This window comes from Amblyraja radiata, chromosome 1 (assembly GCF_010909765.2).
Source record: "Amblyraja radiata isolate CabotCenter1 chromosome 1, sAmbRad1.1.pri, whole genome shotgun sequence".
NCBI lineage: Eukaryota > Metazoa > Chordata > Chondrichthyes > Rajiformes > Rajidae > Amblyraja > Amblyraja radiata.
In genome coordinates this window covers 9701942-9719729 of record NC_045956.1, presented here as the reverse complement: position 1 = coordinate 9719729, position 17788 = coordinate 9701942, and the positions used below count along the sequence as shown (strand labels likewise).

Sequence of the window (17788 nt, the reverse complement as noted above, 5' to 3'; positions counted from 1 at the left end):
AAACATACTTGACTAATAAAATATTATTGTATTGCAAATGTGTCTCTATTTAAAAAGGGTTGCAAAAAAATTTGGGAACTATTGACCAGAGCCTCACATCCATTAGGCAGGTTACTGGAGAGTATTTTCAGTTGTAAGATATAAATGCATTTGGATAGATAGGGATAGTCAGCATGGTTACGTACATAGGGGATGGTGTCTCAGGTTTTATTTTTTAAGAAGTAATCAAGAAGGTTGACAAGGGCAGAGTCATGAGCATAGTCTATTTCGACTTTAAGGCTTTCGATAAGGTTCCTCATGGCACGTTGTTCTGGAAGGTTAGATCGCTGGGATACATGGAGTGTTAGCTAACAGGATGCAGGATTGGCATCATGGTAGGAAGCAGGAAGGTCTTTTTCTAGACTGGAGGTCCAGATTAGTGCTTTGCCTCTGATATCCGTGCTTGGCCCATTGCTGTTTGCTATTTATATGAACAATCTAAATGAGTATGTACAAGGTATGATTAGTAAGTGTGCTGAGGTCGCCTAAAATAGGTGGTATGAACGGTGAAGAAGAATATCAAGAATTGCAGCAGGATCTTGATCAGCTGGGAGAAAGTGGGCTGAGGAATGATCTATGCCATTTAGTTCACGTGAAGTGTTGCGTTTTGGGAAGTTAAATCGGGTCAAAACCTTCACAGTGAATGGTTGGGAAGTGTTGCAGAACAGAGGGATCCAGGAACACCAGTGCAAAATTTACTGAAAGTGGCATTGCAGATAGATAGGGTGGTGGAGAAGACTTGGCACACTCTTAATCAGTCGGGGAATTGAGCATAGAAGTTGGGACATTATGTTCCAGTTGCCTAAATGGTTGGGGAGATACTTAGAGTATTGTCTTTAGTTTTGATCACCCTGCTTTTGGAAGGATGTCATTAAGCTGGAATGAGAACAGAGGATGTTGCCAGGACGCGATTTACAAGGATGTTGCCAGATCATGAGAGCCTGATCTACAGGGAGAGGTTGGGCAGACTAGGACTTTGTTCCTTGGAGCGCAGGAGGCTGAGGTGTAATATTATAGAAGTGTATAAATTCATGAGGGGAATAGATGTGGTGAATGCAGTCTTTTCCCCAGGCTTATGGAATAGAGGGTACAGGGTTAAGATTAGAGGGGAAAGATTTAATAGAATCTTGAGGGGAACTTTCTCACACAGGGTGGTGGGGATATGGAATGAAGGGGATGGTTGAGGCAAGTACAAAAACATTTAAAAGACAATTTCACAGATGCATGGAAAGGTTTAGAGGGATATGGCCAAATTTGGGTAAATAGGACTAACTTCGATGAGGCATCTTGGTTAGCATAGATGAGTTGGGCCAAAGGGCCTGTTTCTGTGTTGTATGACTCACTAGCAGTTTGGGGTTTTTTTGTTAAGGATTCCAGCATCTGGTCTCTTTCCTCCTCCTAAGTGTTGAGTTGTGCTATAGAATTTTAGGATTTGGGAAGAGGAGTTAAATCCTGTTTTCAAGACACATCTCCCTCCTATTCTCCACCAATGAGGTGATACCACATTGATAGTCCTGGTCTGACCCATTTTATCCACCTTTGTCCAGCTCCCACTGGTCTATTTGGTGTTCCATTGGCACTTCCACCTCTCACTGCACCAATTGTGAAGCATCTTAGTTGTGAGCCAGTCAGGTACAGTGAAGCATGAGATTCATTTATCCTGACTGCTTTGACAAGGACTTCACATCTCAAGCCAGGTTAGCTGGTTAAAAGGAAAAGTGATGTGGAATTAGATAAGGGAGGAATGTTGGGCAGATGGAATCGGTAATTAGATGAGATAAGGGACCCAGTCGGTATAGTGTGTGGGTGGTAGGCAGATGGAACCAGAGGGGGGAGGGTAGAACTTGCGTGGATCAGAAGGAGAAAGTGGTGCTAGGAATGCAGGTTAACTGTATTTAATATTACTGTGATGGAAAGTGAGATTCTTTCAGTCATTCACACTTTAAACAATTCAGGAAATGTCTTGCTCTTCAAGGGTTTAAGAAGTTAAGACAGCATTTTAACGTACAATCAAACTTTAAAGAAATATTTTAACATTATTTAAACATAAACATTACTTCAAAACAAAAGAATGCTGTGCAAAAGCAAACATTTACACATCCTCGCATCAATCAAAACTCCAATAACCTCCAAGATTTCACGCATTCCAAACTTTGATTTATGGTAGGACTTAGATTATATGTTTTGCTTGTCATTCAGCACTGAGCAATATGTCCTCGCTGTCTATATTTGTAGCACGTCCCTCTTGTGGCACAGGAGCATGCCTTTTAGCAGAGGGTGGGAGTGGTCGCCACATTGGACCCCTACCTTGTGCCTCATTGATCCATCAGTGGCACCACAGTGGAGAGAGTGGAGAGCATAAAGTTCCTCGGAGTGCAAATCACAAGACAGTCTCACCTGGTCCAGGATCAACACTGGGATTGTCAAACGGGCCCATCAGCGACTGCACTACCTGAGGAAACTCAAACAGGTCTCACTCCCCACCAACATCCTTTTTACAGGGGCACGGTGGAGTCTGTACTCGGGTACTGCATGAACACATGGTACTCCAACTGTAACTGCTCAGACAGGAAGTCTCTGCAGAGGGTTGTGAGGGGAGCAGAGAGGATCATTGGCGTCTCCCTATCCTCGGTACAAGAACTGTTCCAGAACCGCTGCCTCAAAACACTGAGCATAGTTAAGGACAGACTGCACCCCATCCACATACATCTAGATCTCCTGCCATCAGGCAAGAGATACCGCAGCATCAAAGCCCGGACAACCAGACTGCCAAACAGCTTCCTTCCACAGGCTGTGAGGCTGCTGAACAGTCACTCCACCTGATTGGGCTGCTTTTTGCACTGACAATTTAATAACTCTGGCACTGGCCACTTAAATGAGCTGCCCTGGAAAATTTATGGCTGTTTTTACTTGTATTGTTGCTGTTTTTACCTGCACTTTTTAATTATTCGTACTGTTTTATCAGGGACTGGATTGGTTTTTATTATTTTTATTTTATGTGAAATGTTTACGTTTATGTGCGATGCTCCCTGGGAAGTGCCTTCTCATTTTGCATTGTACAATTGTTGCTTTGCAAGATGACAATAAAGGTTGATTGATTGATTGAAGCTACTGGTAGGTTTCCTGGGTCAAAAGCATGAACTCGCCCTCATCCTTTCCCTCTCTTACACAGGCCCTTTTCTAAAAGAACATAGGACATAAAACAGGACAGCACTAGGATAGACACTGAGGCAAATATTCTTCTTCAATGTGCCTTTGGAAATTAAAGAGATTAAGGGATATGGAATTAGTCAGAAAGAATGTGTTTGAGACCAATGATCTTGCTAAATTGCAAATCAAATCACGGGCCTGAATGGCATTCTCCAGCTCTTGTTCTAATGTCCTCAAAGCCAATTGGAGATGAGCAATAAATGCTGTGCTTACCAGTGACATCCAAATCTCATAAAAGGAACAAAAAAATAAACATCTTCTGTTTAAGAAGGAACTGCAGATGCTGAAAAATCCAAGGTAGACAAAAGTGCTGGAGAAACTCAGCGGATGCAGCAGCATCTATCGAGCAAAGGAAATAGGCAACATTTCGGGCCGAAACCCTTTTTCAGAACATCTCCTGTTTGGTATAGCGTTGCAATTCCGAATACACCCAGAAGGCGGCAGAAAGACTCCATGATAACATTAACATTTCTGTATTTCAAAACCTCTATCTGCTGATTTGCCTAATTCCCAAACTTTGGTTCGTAAATCATTGGAGCAGAATTAGGCCATTCGACCTATCAAGTCTACTCTGCCATTCAATCAATGCTGATCTATTTCTCCCTCCTAATCCTGTTCTCCTGCCTTCTCCCCATAACCCCTGACACCCGTACTAATCAAGAATCTATCTCTGCCTTAAATATCGATTGACTTGGCCTCCACAGCCTTCTGTGGCAAAGAATTCCACAGATTCACCACCCTCTGACTAAATAATTCCTTCTCATCTCCTTTGTAAAGCTACGTCCTTTTATTCTGAGTGTATGCCCTCTGGTCCTAGACTCTCAGACCATTGGAAACATCCTCTGCATGTCCACTCCATCCACGCCTTTCACTATTCGGTAAATTCTGATCAGTTCAAGTTTAATCCAATCATCTCCAGGATCCTTCTCGTAAACCTCCTCTGGACCCTCTCCAACACCAGCACATCCTTCCTCAGATATGGGACATAGATAAACTGCTCACAATACCCCAAATGAGGTCTGACCAGTCCCTTATAAAGCTTCAGAATTACATCCCTGTTTTTTTATATTCCAGTCCTTTCGAAATAAATGCAAACATTCCATTTGCCTTCCTTACTACCAATTTAACTAGCAAATCAACATTGTGGGAATCCTGCACCAGTACTACCAAGTCCCTTTGCACCTCTCTTTTTTGAATCCTCTCCCCAATTAGAAAATAGCGTACGCCTTTATTCCTAGACAAAACGCATGACTGCTCTTTGCTACGCTGTATTCCATCTGCCACTTCTTTGCCCACTTCTACCCAACCTATTCAAGTCCTTCTGTAGAGTCCCTGCTCTATACACTACCCTGCACCTATCTTCTTATCGTCCGCAAACTTGGCCACAAATTGCTTCGTCCGAAGTGATCTCCCCTTAAGAAAACCAGACTGACTTTGGCCTATTTTCTCATGTGCTTCTAAGTACTCTAAAACCTCACCCTTTATAATGGACTCTAAAATCTTACTAACCAGGCTAACTGGCCTATGGTTTCTCCTCCTGCTTCGCTCCCTTCTTGATCAACAGAATGATATTTGCAATTTTCCAATCCTCTAGAACCACTCTTGATTCTAGTGATTCTTGAATGTTCACCAGCCTGACGCCTCCACAATCTCAAAAGCCACCTCTTTCAGAAATCTGGGGTGTAGCCACCTGATTGATGTGACCTATCGACCTTCAGACCTTTCAACTTCCCAAGCTCCTTCTCATTAGTAATAGCTGCTCCAGTAACTTTTGCCCCTGACTCTCTTGAATTTCGGGCACGTTGCTGATGTCTTCCACCAGCCATAAAGACTGACACAAAAAACGTATTAAATTCTTCTGCCATTTCTTTATCCCCCATTATCACTTCTCCAGCATCATTTTCCAGCAGCCCTATGTGCATCCTTGCCTCTCTTTTACTCTATGTATCTGAAGAAACTCTTTCTATCCTCATATTATTGGCTAGCTTATCTTCATTTTTCTCCCTGTATAGCCTTTTTAGTTGCCTTCTGTTGGTTTTTAAAAGCTTCCCAAACCTCTAGTTTCCCACTAATCTTTGCAATATTATATGCCTTCTCTTTTAGTTTTATGCTGTCTTTGACTTCCAATTATCCTATTTGAATATATTAAATCCCAAAACCACCATAGATTTCTTGGTTAGAGAGTCCCAAGAATGTAGACATTTCATGTCGCCTCAGTCCCTTATTTTCAGACTTTAGTTCCTGAGCCTAAAAACCACAAGTGACAGAAAGAACATCCTTGTATCTACCTTGCCATGTTATTCTTGTGCATAAAGGGTAGCACCTGACTACGGGGTGCTTGTCTGTACAGAGTTTATACGTTCTCCCCGTGACAGTGGGTTTTCTCCGAGATTTTCCGTTTCCTCCCGCACTTCAAAGGCATATAGGCTTGTAGGTTAATTGGCTTGGTATAAGTGTAAATTGTCGCTAGTGTGTGTAGGATAGTGTTAATGTGCGGGGATCGCTGGTCAGTGCGGACTCGGTGGGCCGAAGGGCCTGTTTCTGTTCTGTATCTCTAAACTAAATTCCAGTAAAACTCTGAAAATTGTCAATCCGAATATTTAGAAACCGCAATGGTTCAGCATCTTGTTGAATTGTTGCTGTTTTCTGAGCTTTTAAATTGAGTTTACACACAGGTATCCATGCTCTCTTTAAATTCTCTGGCACCCCACTATACTCCGTTAAAAACACTGGGGCACTGATTCCCAAAATCCATTGAAACTCCTACACGGTCTTGCTTCCCACAATCATTTTATACTCGCTGACTTTTGTTTCCTTTGTTTTCTTCAAACTCTGCTGATTAACTGAAAAAAATTGTGCTGATTAACCTCTGAGAACAGCAAATTAACAATGATTTGGTGTATTTATATGAGTAACATTCAGTAGTCCAGAAAATGTCTTAGTCTGGGTATTACCACAATCCCAGAGAGTTTTTCAAAATTGTGGCCTTCTGCAATCAAAGGTTTTATTCTGCAATGCACACAATGGAGTTGACGATTGATCTGCAGATTTCGAATGTTTTCAGTAGCATTATTTGTAGTGTGTTCTTCCATCAGAAGGGAGATTCTGCTCTGAAGAAGAGACACGATGAAAGACCAGTGTTCCAAATACCTCTTTGTTTATCAAGAAACGTGGGTGCCTTTGGTTGTATTGGAGTACAATAGCATTTTGTTTCACATTGGTTTTGCTCTGTGGGAAATACTGAAACCAACCATGCTCATTGCCTTTTTAATATCCTTTCAGTCAGATGAGCCAGTGTTAAACATTCCAAGATACTTGATCACACTTGCCCAATGTATTTCTCACATTTAAAATATATGATTTAAGTGACAACACTGTAGATCTTATCACAGATTTCATCTTGTGGAGCACGCAATTGCTAGTGATCTACAATCTAAGTTTTGGGAAACTAAGCAACTTTTCCAGTGGCTAACAAGCACTCAAACCACTGTCATTTTCAGCAGTTTCATCCAGTGGTCTGTCGGCATATATGACAAGCAATATCAGTCTTTGAAGGATTTTTTAATGGACATTTTCCCATTAAAACAGAAGTTGCCAATGAGCATCAACAAACTGAAGACTTTCTTGCCTTTGAGAATGGGTTATCATGGATTAGTGTATTATTCTGAAAGTACAGAATTTGATTCCACACTGAGTTGATAACAAACTTGCATGATTAACATCGCCAAACTAAATTGTGTTGAATTAATTAACTTTACTGCAACTATTTGAGTTGGAACCTTCAGAGGTGGTAAAGTAAAGTAAACTTTTATAGGACTACAGTAAAACGTGCTTCTTATTTATGTGATAAGATCACAGGAGTTCTACTTTTTGCAGAAATATGGAATGGTTATACAGGTGCACAACCTTTTATCCGAAAGCCTTGGGACCAGACACTTTTCGTAATTCGGAATTTTTCAGCTTTCGGAATGGAAGATTTTCAGCGTAGATTTTAACGGCTGGCTCAATGGTAGAGTGCTCGGCTCATATCCGCAAGGTCGCGAGTTTGCGCCTCGATCCCGGCAGTTACTCGATCGCGAGTTTGAGTCTTCAATGTAGTTTTTTCTTGCAGAATAGGAGAGAATAGGGAGGGTTAGGCTGGGATCATTCTCTGCGAGATGATCTTAGTGCGGGAGAGAAGTGTAGGAGAGGTGTACTGACTGTGTGGGCAGAACTTTGGAAGTGATTGCCCACCATTCTCAAAAGCCGCTGTGTCTCCCTGTCCCTCCAACTCCAGAGGAATCCGCTCCCTGATGGGCCGCTACGGCGACAAGTGGCAGTTCGCCCACAGCCCGAGCTGCTCAACCCCAAGAACAAGACGTACCTTGCACACCATCAGCTTTTGCCCCTACGGGGAGCGTGTTCCTCTGGAGTTGGAGCGGGGCTGGGCTGGAGTTGCTGATCTGGGATCTCCGTGCTTGCAGTGGGCCTGGGGGTCGGTGTCCCGATGAGGGGGCGCAGCTCAGGCTGTGGGCGAACTGCCACTTGTCGCCGTAGCGGCCCATCGGGGAGCGGCTTCTGGTGGTCCTGACGTCTCTCAGCTCCTGTCCAGGGGGGTGGCCGGAGAAGTCAGGACCAACAGGAACCCGCTCCCCGATGGGCCGCTACAGCGACAAGTGGCAGTTCGCCCACAGCCCGAGCTGCGCCCCCTCATCCGCAACCCGGGTTCCTCTGGAGTTGGAGCGGGGCTGGGCTAGAGTTGCTGCTGGCTGTGAGTCTCTGGGACCTCCGTGCTTGCAGTCGGTGTCCCGTTGGTCCTGACGTCTCCGGCCACCCCCCTGGACTGGAGCTGAGACTGGGAACTGTACCGCCCTTGCCCCCTCCCTCTGCAACTGCAAACAACCCCACTCTCCTGCAAGGGCGGTACTGTTCCCAGTCTCAGCTCCTGTACAGGGGGTGGCCGGAGACGTCACAGCCCGAGCTGCGCCCCCTCATCCGCAACCCCAAGAACAAGACGTACCTTGCACACCATCAGCTTCTGTCCCTATGGGGAGCGTGTTCCTCTGGAGTTGGAACGGGGCTGGGCTGCTGCTGGCTGTGGGTCTCTGGGATCTCCGTGCTTGCAGTGGGCCTGGGGGTCGGTGTCCCGTTGGTCCTGACGTCTCCGGTGACTGGCACTGACCTGCTGGCATCGCCGACGAGAAGACAGTGCAAAGCCCCCGCACCGGTGCAATGGGCGGGGAGCTGGAGAGGGGAGGGAAGGGGTCACACACATGGCCGGGAAGCAGAGGGGTGAAGGTGGGGTGAAACTGAAGGGAGCGACAATCTGCTGCTGCCTGTCCGCTGAGTTAAAAAGTTCCCACGCAAGACTCACAATACACTGTGTATCGTGAGTCTACCGTGGGAACTTTTTAACTCAGCGGGCAGGCAGCAGCAGATTGTCAATTGTTAACCCTCCCGCGCAATATACCCTCACCTTCTCTTTTATGAATGGGGATTTAGTTCCCCTTTCTTCGAGGACCGACCGGAGGTTCCGCTGTCACCTCTGCGGGCCGCCCTCGGTGAACGTCTTCAAGGACCTTTCTTCAAGGACCGAAGAAATGTCCGCTATTCGGAGCTTTTCGTTATTTGGAATTTCGGATAAAAGGTTGTGCACCTGTAGTACACACAGCCATTTGGCACATCAGTGGTCTGTAGGAGGAATCTATTTAGTCCAAGACCTCTCTGCTCTTAAACTCTTGCCAGCAAATTATTTATTTTAAGACAGTTACCCATCTCTCTTTGTATGCAACAATTGAGTTTGCTTCCACTACTGTCTAACAATAATATCACTATTTCAAACCCTAATTACTCAATTTGAATTTTTTTAAACTAATTTAGTTTTTATTAATTGCCTTTATTGCATATTATCTGGTTCTCGATTTTTCTGTTAATGTAAACACCTATCTAATTTCTAATCTAATCAGATTCTTGCAATCTCCTCTATTCAGAGTGCAACCTAGCTTCTCATTTTTGACCTCTTAACTAATACAGGTACACAACCTTTTATCCGAAAGCCTTGGGACCAGACACTTCTCGGATTTCGGAATTTTTCGGATTTCGTAATGGAAGATTTTTAGCGTAGATTAGGTAGGTAGCGCGGGCGGCTTGAAAAGTCTGGAGCGGCTGCCTCCTCCCCGGAGACCGGGGAATCATTGTAAATCATTGCTTAAATTTTAGTCAGTTAGTTTGGAGGGATTTTATGTGGTGGGGGGGGGGGTGAAGGGGGAAACTTTAATTCTTAGTCCCCTACCTGGTCGGAGAGGCGGGGAGCGGGCAATGCCTTACCGGGTCGCCGTGCGGTAAGCTCCGGAGCGCTATGGCCGCCGACTCCCAACATCGCGAAGCTGGGGCTGCGGGCGGGCGGCGCTGGATTTGGAGCGCCGTGCAGCCAGGGGTAGAGTAGCCGGGGTCGGAGCTACAACCGGCGCCGCTCGCGGCCGGACGCCCGCAGCCCCAGCTCCGCGATGTTGGGAGTCGGCGCCCACAGCGCTCCGGAGCTTACCGCACGGCGACCCGGTAAGGCATTGCCCGCTCCCCGCCTCTCCGACCAGGTAAGGGACTAAGAATTAAAGTTTCCCCCTTCACCCCCCCCCCCCCCCCCCCTTCACATAACAGCCCTCCAAACTAACTGACTAACATTTAAGCAATGATTTACGGATGTTTAACTGTCTCCCCGGTCTCCGGGGAGGAGGCAACCGCTACAGTAGTACAGACCTGGGTTGACCGTGGGTCGTTTCGGGTCAAGTTTGGCGCCAAACGCGAGCTTTTGTGTGCAGACGACATCCTGGAAAAAATGTCCGGTTTTCGGAGCTTTTCGGTTTCCGGAATTTCGGATAAAAGGTTGTGCACCTGTATATCCCCTCACTGAAATCAAATTTGTTACACCTTTCTGCACGCTTTCTAAAGCCTTTGCTTCTTTCCTCAAGAGTGGTGCTTAGAACTGAACACGATAGTCCAGATGTATTAGTTATATATTTATTCCCTTCAAGACTCAGAAAGTTGATATTTTGAAGAATATTGCCAGCTTCTGGTAATTGTAATCACATTTGGATGATGTTACTAGCATGGAGGGGGAAATTGGATTTATACGAAACATTTCATCTCACCATGTCTCAAACTGCACTTAAAAATTACTTAATTGGGTTTTAGCCTGTGGACTTTGTAGGTGTTTTGTAACTTTATATTATTCTTGATCTCAGTTAATATCTCCCTCAATATTTCTCTTTTCTCATTTTTGTACCATCCAATGCACAAACATGGCTTGTTAATGTTTTGTATTTATTCGTTTTGCTTCAGATGCTCTTGCTTGTCACCTTGGCATCTCTAAATGTTTTTCTTTCTCATCCCTTTTCCCTACAGTTTAGAATATTAGATGATATTCATTTCTGCCAGTTTAGAAAATTACAAATTGCAAGAAGTTATGTTCAAATCGTTCGCTCATTTCCGAGGTGCCTTGATTATTATACCTAGTTCTGGACATTGATCCTGGAGGAAACTCAAAGAGAGCATGCGAGAGTGATCCCTATATCCGGAAAGGGCAGTCTGGACAAGAGTGTAGCTGAAACTGTTTCCACAGCTTGCCATGTTATTCAATGACATCCGTGGAAAACCTGAACCTGCAAATACATTGTTTATCAGCGAGTATTAAGATGTGGTGTCAGAAAACTCTAGGAGTAGCCTCTTCACTGATAAGTATATCTCCTTACGCTAAGGGATGCACTCCCAAGTTGCCAGCTATGACATAATGATGGAGTTCTGTCACTACTGGGGCACCCATTGAATGAATGTCACAAAAGCTGCCAGCAGTATTGCATGCGAGTTGTGGTGGACTCAGGATTTAGGAAAGTGTTTCAGCAATCTAATTGTTTCTGAAGGTGTATGGTTAGACCGGCACAGAATGTCCTTTTAAATTGCAAACCAAGCAACAAATTAACACAATGTGCTAGTAATTCCACTAACACTGTTTCGCGGCAGTTTCGATGTGGTGTTTCCTGCTTCAATTCCTGTTGGTATGGGGAAAATTGAATGTTAAGCAAATGATGATGTAATTTGGTGAAAGCCTGAGTGAATATGTGCCAAGTCCAAATTAATATCAGGTGCAATTTCAATCGGAAATGATCTCCAACATGACACACTCAGATAAAATTGAAATTGAACTTTGTATTGCTGAAACAATAGGTGCTATCTAGACTTTTGTACATGCAGATGGCTCTAAAGTAAATACTAACAGAATAAAAAAATATTATTTTGCTCAGTAGTACATTCAATTTAGTAATATTTTGTAATTTATTTGTCCCAATCACTTTCTACCTTTTTTGACTGAAATGGTTTGCATTCCTGTTTCAATCTTTTATTTAAGATTATTACAGTAGTTTCAAATACAAATAGTCGATGCTGGAGACTCTCAGCAGATTGGGTGTCCACTGTAGAGAGAGAAATGAAGGTAATGTTTCTAGTCAATTACCTTTCACTGTTGTGAACCAAGTATTTAACATTTCCGCAGCTCGTGGCACTTTTCTGGATTTTCACTTAATAGCACACAAAAATGCAAGCGTTCACACATCAGTTTGTGTTTTAATTCTTCCCGTTGTTTTGTAAAAAACCAACAGTGCTGCATGCAAATTATATAAAAAATTGAGAAATTAGTGTAAAAGAGGAAAGCAGGACAGTATTTTACGCAGGATAATCCGGGGCTTCGAATCGTATGATTTGTGTTCTGAATATTACCAAAGTTCAGAAATTCTCGTATAACTTCCCTCTTAACGCTATCATTTGTCTGTTGGAATATCTGTTTCCCTTTCACTAAACCGTATCTTAGCTACTTGCCCAGTTAACAGTTGGATTTGGGAGAACTAATGGCCCTGTCCCACGATGCAAGTTCATTCAGGAGCTCTTCCAAGTTTAAAAAGAAATCAAACTCGTGGTAAGCACGAAGAATGAAAGTAGCGGGTACGTCGGAGCTCGGGGGCATCTTTTAGCGGCTCGTAGCACTAACGGCAGGTACTCGGGAAGACTCGCTAACGGCAGGTAAGCTCGGGAAGACTCGTGAAGATTTTTCAACATGGCTCTCATGAACATGTTGAAAAATGTCCATGAGAGCCCCGAGTACCGACAAGCGGCTATTACCGTAAATCTCCGAGTTCGAATCAGGGCAAACTCGGGAGCACTCTTTGAATGAACTCTTACAGTGGGACAGGGCTTTAACAAATGACTTGGGACATTATGTTCGATCAGTTGCTCAAATAAACAAAAAAATGATAAACTTGACTAGCCATGCAGCAACTATATAATTGTTCAATTATATTTGTCACTACATTTAATTCTCTGGTGTAGTTACATGGGTGTGTTTGTTCATTTTGTTTTAGTTACAACCTGGACTCTTTGTTTTGATTAAAACAAAGAATTAAAATTCTACGGGGCTCTTACTGACGATCACAGTGATAATATTTGTGGAACTTGAAATAAAGATGAGAGGAAATCCTATTTTAATCCTGTGATGAAAAATACGATTTGGTCTCTGCTTTCACTCTATTCACGAGTTAAAAGCACCTGCATGTGATAGATTTGGGTCATTGAGTTGCCTTGAAACACAAGGCAATGGAGGATGGGCGTGGTTCAAAATGAAAATCATTTGTTCAAAAGAATGGATATATTAAACTGTCTTTATTTTGTAAAGTTAAAATTGATTTTTAATTCATAAATTACAGAAAGGAATAATATATTCTTGACAGTCCTGAGTAAATATTATATTGTGTGGCTTGAGCAGCATTTAGAATTATCCCAGGCCTTTGTTACTTATTCGATTAAACTTGGCCTTCAAGCTCTTGGTTTTTCACTCTTTTTAAGATCTGTTCAGCCATGTACAGCATGGCAATTAAAAGAAGGTTTATGGTGTATTAATCATATAGCCAGAGTGTAAAGAAATAGTTAACAATTAAAGGTACATCATGAATAGCTCCAAAAGGTGAATGCTGGTCTAACAAATAATTTGCTTTTACATGCCTTTCTGCCCAGTTCTTCTGTTTACTTCATGACTAGTATGTTATCAACTTTGGAGCATGTGGAAAGCTGAATGGGAGAAACTGTGTTGTTTATGCGAATAATTTTTGAAAAATGCTGACCACTTCTTTCTTCAACCTAATTCTATTGGTAAAGTTAATGCCATATTGTTGCATTAATAACACAGATTCTAATTTCCAACATATGCAAAAATACATTGTGGGTTTACATAACCGTCTTGGCAAATATGTTTTAAAAAGATATCAATGGTAAAATGTAAGTTGAGCCGCAGAAGTCGAGAGGAGGAGAAATGATCAATAAAAGCAGACAATCAAGAGTTTTAAAGAATTTTAAGGTAGAGAAAAAGAGGTGGAGAGAATCTTAGGAAGGGAAGGAAACAAAGTTTGCTGGGGGATGGGGAAGGACAGATAAAACGTGACAAAAGCAGCTGATATTTAAGCTTGGAGTTGAATTTTGTAAGCTTAATATTTGGAGTTGAAGTCGGTAAGCTTAATATTTAAGCTTACCGACCAGATTTAAGCTTGGAGTTGAATTTTGAAAGCAAATAAAGTCATTGATAGGCACAGAGAGAGAAAAGGTGATGGCGAGGCAAGGTTGAGAGAAAGTAGGTGGTTTAAAAGGGAAGGAAAAGTTTGATCATGGTTTGATAAGTGTGCACAGCCATTTTGCATGTTGTAGTGTATTCATAATTCTATTTGGGAATATGGCCACTGCTGGCGAGGCCACAGATACAATAAAGAATCTGCCCGTTACCTGTTTCTGAAATCTGACTAAATAGGAGCAGGAGGAGGTCACTGGCCCATCACGAAAGCCCTGCCATTGTGGCTGATCAGTCCGAGGCATCTTTGCGGCTTCTGTGATAATTCCCCGTGGCCCTCGGTTTTTTGGCCTTTCAAAAATGCATTTATCTTTATAAATGCCCCCCCGTGATCTAGCCTCCACAATCTCGTGGAGTAGAAGATTCCTGAGATTCACTATCCTCTGTGCAATCTTGTAACTATGCCCTTTAGTTTGAGATTCTCCCATGAGTGGAAACATCTCCGCAAATGCCCTGTCTTTGACCCGTGGGATTTTAAATGATTTGGTAAGAACACCCCATTCAGCATAAAGAGTTAAATGTGGCTGTTGGATACTGTTGATTAATGTGAACAGCATTGGTTGAAACCAATTATGGTCACTCTTCTGACTTGTAGACATTGAATTCTGCATGTTATTGGTTTTATTTCACTTGCATTGCCAGTAGCCATTTTTGTGTGAAATCTCTACTTGGCAGGCAAACCTTCACGAGCACAAAAACAAAAATAATGCCAGCATTGTCTAAATTTACAAAACTTTAATCCATTTATTGTTTTTAAAGGAACCTGTAATGGCAGAGGCACAGGCTAGAGGTTCTGCAGCTGAAATTCCTGTCACCAGCAATGGAGAAGTAAGTGATTCACAATATGAACGTTTTAAGTGGGTATGAATGCATTTTTTGTATTTATTGTTTGTATTTATTATGATTTGCATAACACCAGCTGCACTCTTACTTGGCCACTGATAATATTATGTACTGTACCAGGTCCAAATTCTGACATTCATCCAGGCTGTACTCCACTTTTTTGTCCCCATTATGTGTCGAGTAGACTTAAAGTCTGCAATTCCTTTCCTCCCTTTCCTCTCTTTAAATACATATTTCAGTCTGATTTTGGTTATATTTGAATTGGTCCATATGTACAGCTATTCAATTAATTGGTTTTGGGCATTTGGGTCTGAAGAAGGGTGTCAACCCGAAACTTCACCCATTCCTTCTCTCCAGAAATGCTGCCCGTCCCGATGAGTTACTTCAGCATTTTGTGTCGACCTTTGGTATTGGGCATTGTCTTATGCCCAAAAATAAAAAGCTCTTCAAATCGTATAAGATTTGTTTTTTTAGAATAGAAGAAATGTGAATGAGAGAGAAGTTTTATTTGTACAATGCAGGAGGTAACAACAACTAAATAGTAAAGGTTGACGAGGGCTTTTGAGGCCACACCTTGTGTAAGGAAGGGCACAACTTGTGTGAGGTAGATCTTGAGATGAAGTTGATATATGTGTGTGTGGATGAGGCAGTTTCCCCCCTCCTTTTATCCTTTATTTTCTCTCATGAGGTTGGTCAATCTAATCCCACTCCACCATTTAGATAGGAATCCAAAATGAATAAATTAATGTCTGCCACCTTAAGCAATAGTGGGTACACAAAAATGCTGGAGAAACTCAGCGGGTGCAGCAGCATCTATGGAGCGAAGGAAATAGGTAACATTTCGGGCCGAAACCCTTCTTCAGACTGATAGGGGGTGGCGGGGAGAAGGAAGGAAAAAGGAGGAGGAGGAGCCCGAGGGCTAGGGGATGGGAGGAGACAGCTCGAGGGCTAAGGAAGGGGAGGAGGCAGCAAGGGCTAACAAAATTGGGAGAATTCAATGTTCATGCCCGCCGGATGCAGACTCCCCAATATGAGGTGCTGTTCCTCCAATTTCCGGTGTTGCTCACTCTGGCAATGGAGGAGACCCAGGACAGAGAGGTCGGATTGGGAATGGGAAGGGGAGTTGAAGTTCTGAGCCACCGGGAGGTCAGGTAGGTTCTTGCGGACCGAGCGGAGGTGTTTGGCGAAACGTGGATTGTGATTTGCATTGCAGTGGTTTGTACATGGTACTGGAACCAGAGAATCACTGGAACTTGTGCTGAGGGCATGACCAGGAATTATTGCTGGCAATGATAATGCAAGCGATTGAGCTAAGGGAGGGTTCACTCGGTGGCATGGAGAAGGGAGAAATTAATTCCCGCACTTCTGTGGAAGATGGAGATCGGCAGGTTTTCACCTACTTTGTGATGTAATGAAGGCCTGGAACTGATCTGACTTGGAGAGTTGGGAACAAAATGAGAAGCTTGGGCTAAATTGAAATTCAAGGAGGTTTTGACTAATAATTCATGGAATTGATGAAATATCTTTAATTGATCACTTTATTAATTTGAAATATAATAGACTTGTTCCTTAAGTGGCCCATACTAATATGGAACGGAGATTTGTGTGGTCCCTAGCATTGATAGATGTTTCGATGAACACTTTGAGAAATAAATTCTTGTTTTTTTAATTTACCAAGCTGACACTCATGAACTGCATTCTAGTTGGGAATGTTAAAGGATCCTTTAGACTAAAATTAATGGAGTGCATTTTGTTGGTGTGATTATTTCTACTTTTTGATTATGGCTGCTTCAATTACATGAAGCAATGATACATTAATTTTCTTACTCGTATGAGCCTGAAAATACATACATAACACACATAGTCAGAAACGCGAGCAGAATATCGATTGATCTCTTAAGTCTGATAATGTCTCACCAGAGGCAGAGAGCTGTGCAGCCACATATTGACATGAGAAATGCCAAGAGCCTTCAAGGCAGTTTTTGATCTTGCCGGAAATGTACTATGCAAACAAGGAGGATGTAAAATGGAGTTTGTATGAAAAATGGTGCCTAAAGTGGTTAGCTGTAAAAACAATTAGAAAGAAAGATTGATTTGCATCACATTGTTCAGTGTTCTTCCCAATCCCCTTCCTCATCCCATTCAGTCTAAACCATGCACTGTTTGCAGTGTAGATGGTCTCAATTTCAATTAATCTTTTGCAAGCTAATAATTACAATTCACTTTGTATAATTGATTTTCTTTAAGGTTTCAAATTTAAGCACTAGATAAGTATGGAACTGTGATTTAAATAACTAGTGGAAACTGGTCTGCAGAGTTAAGCTATTTGGTTATGATTAGGCAAATTAAAGACACGCTTTTCTAAATATGTGGTAAAATAATGATTGGACATTAGATTAATAATTTAAAATACGTTTTTATGACTACATTTTTATGATTAGTCAAAGAAGTTTGACCAATGGTTTAGATTGCCCATAGCTCACTACAGATCTAATTTGTTTGTCAAATTAAAAAAAATGAAAATGAATTATTACTTGCAATCTTTGTTATTCTAATGAAAATCTTTGCTCATTAGAGGCTAAGGTGTTTGCTTGGGCTGCACCTGAACCAGGCTGAGTCCAAGGACCCAACAGAAAAGATAGCAAAGGCTGTAAATAAGACATCTAAGCTAATAATGTGGTGGCAGTGAACTGCTGTAAATTAGAGAAACCTAACAATGAAAAAAAAGGTCAGCGGAGGGAGAACAAGGAGGGAAGCGACAAAGACTTTAAGACTTTTGCCTTCCATCACAGTGAGGAGGTGCCTGGTGAACTCACTGTGGTGGATGTTACATTTGTGTTTATTGTGTGTTTTTGTCTTTTTTATTATATGAATGACTGCAAGGCAACGAAATTTCGTTCAGACCGAAAGATCTGAATGACAAATAAATTCAATTCAATTAAAGAAATGAATGAGAAATGGATGGCCAGAGATCGAATGAAATCAGGGGGTTAAAGATTTTTTTTAAGTTACTGTGATTAGAGAAAGGAATAATACATTTGCCCACTTCCGTCTCCA

The 17788-nt window shown here is 42.4% G+C and overlaps 1 protein-coding gene across 4 annotated transcripts in view; it reads left to right on the top strand.

Annotated features, from left to right (window-relative positions):
* Nucleotides 1-17788, top strand: part of arfip1 (ADP ribosylation factor interacting protein 1) — a 110064-nt gene that overhangs the window by 24517 nt on the left and 67759 nt on the right. For 3 of the 4 annotated variants that reach the window (XM_033017442.1, XM_033017464.1, XM_033017458.1), the window contains one exon: nt 14648-14716. The exons of the other annotated variant lie outside the window; for it this stretch is intronic. In XM_033017442.1, the coding sequence (XP_032873333.1) occupies nt 14648-14716 (69 nt within the window). The remainder of the gene's footprint in view (nt 1-14647; nt 14717-17788) is intronic. 4 annotated transcript variants of the gene reach the window in all.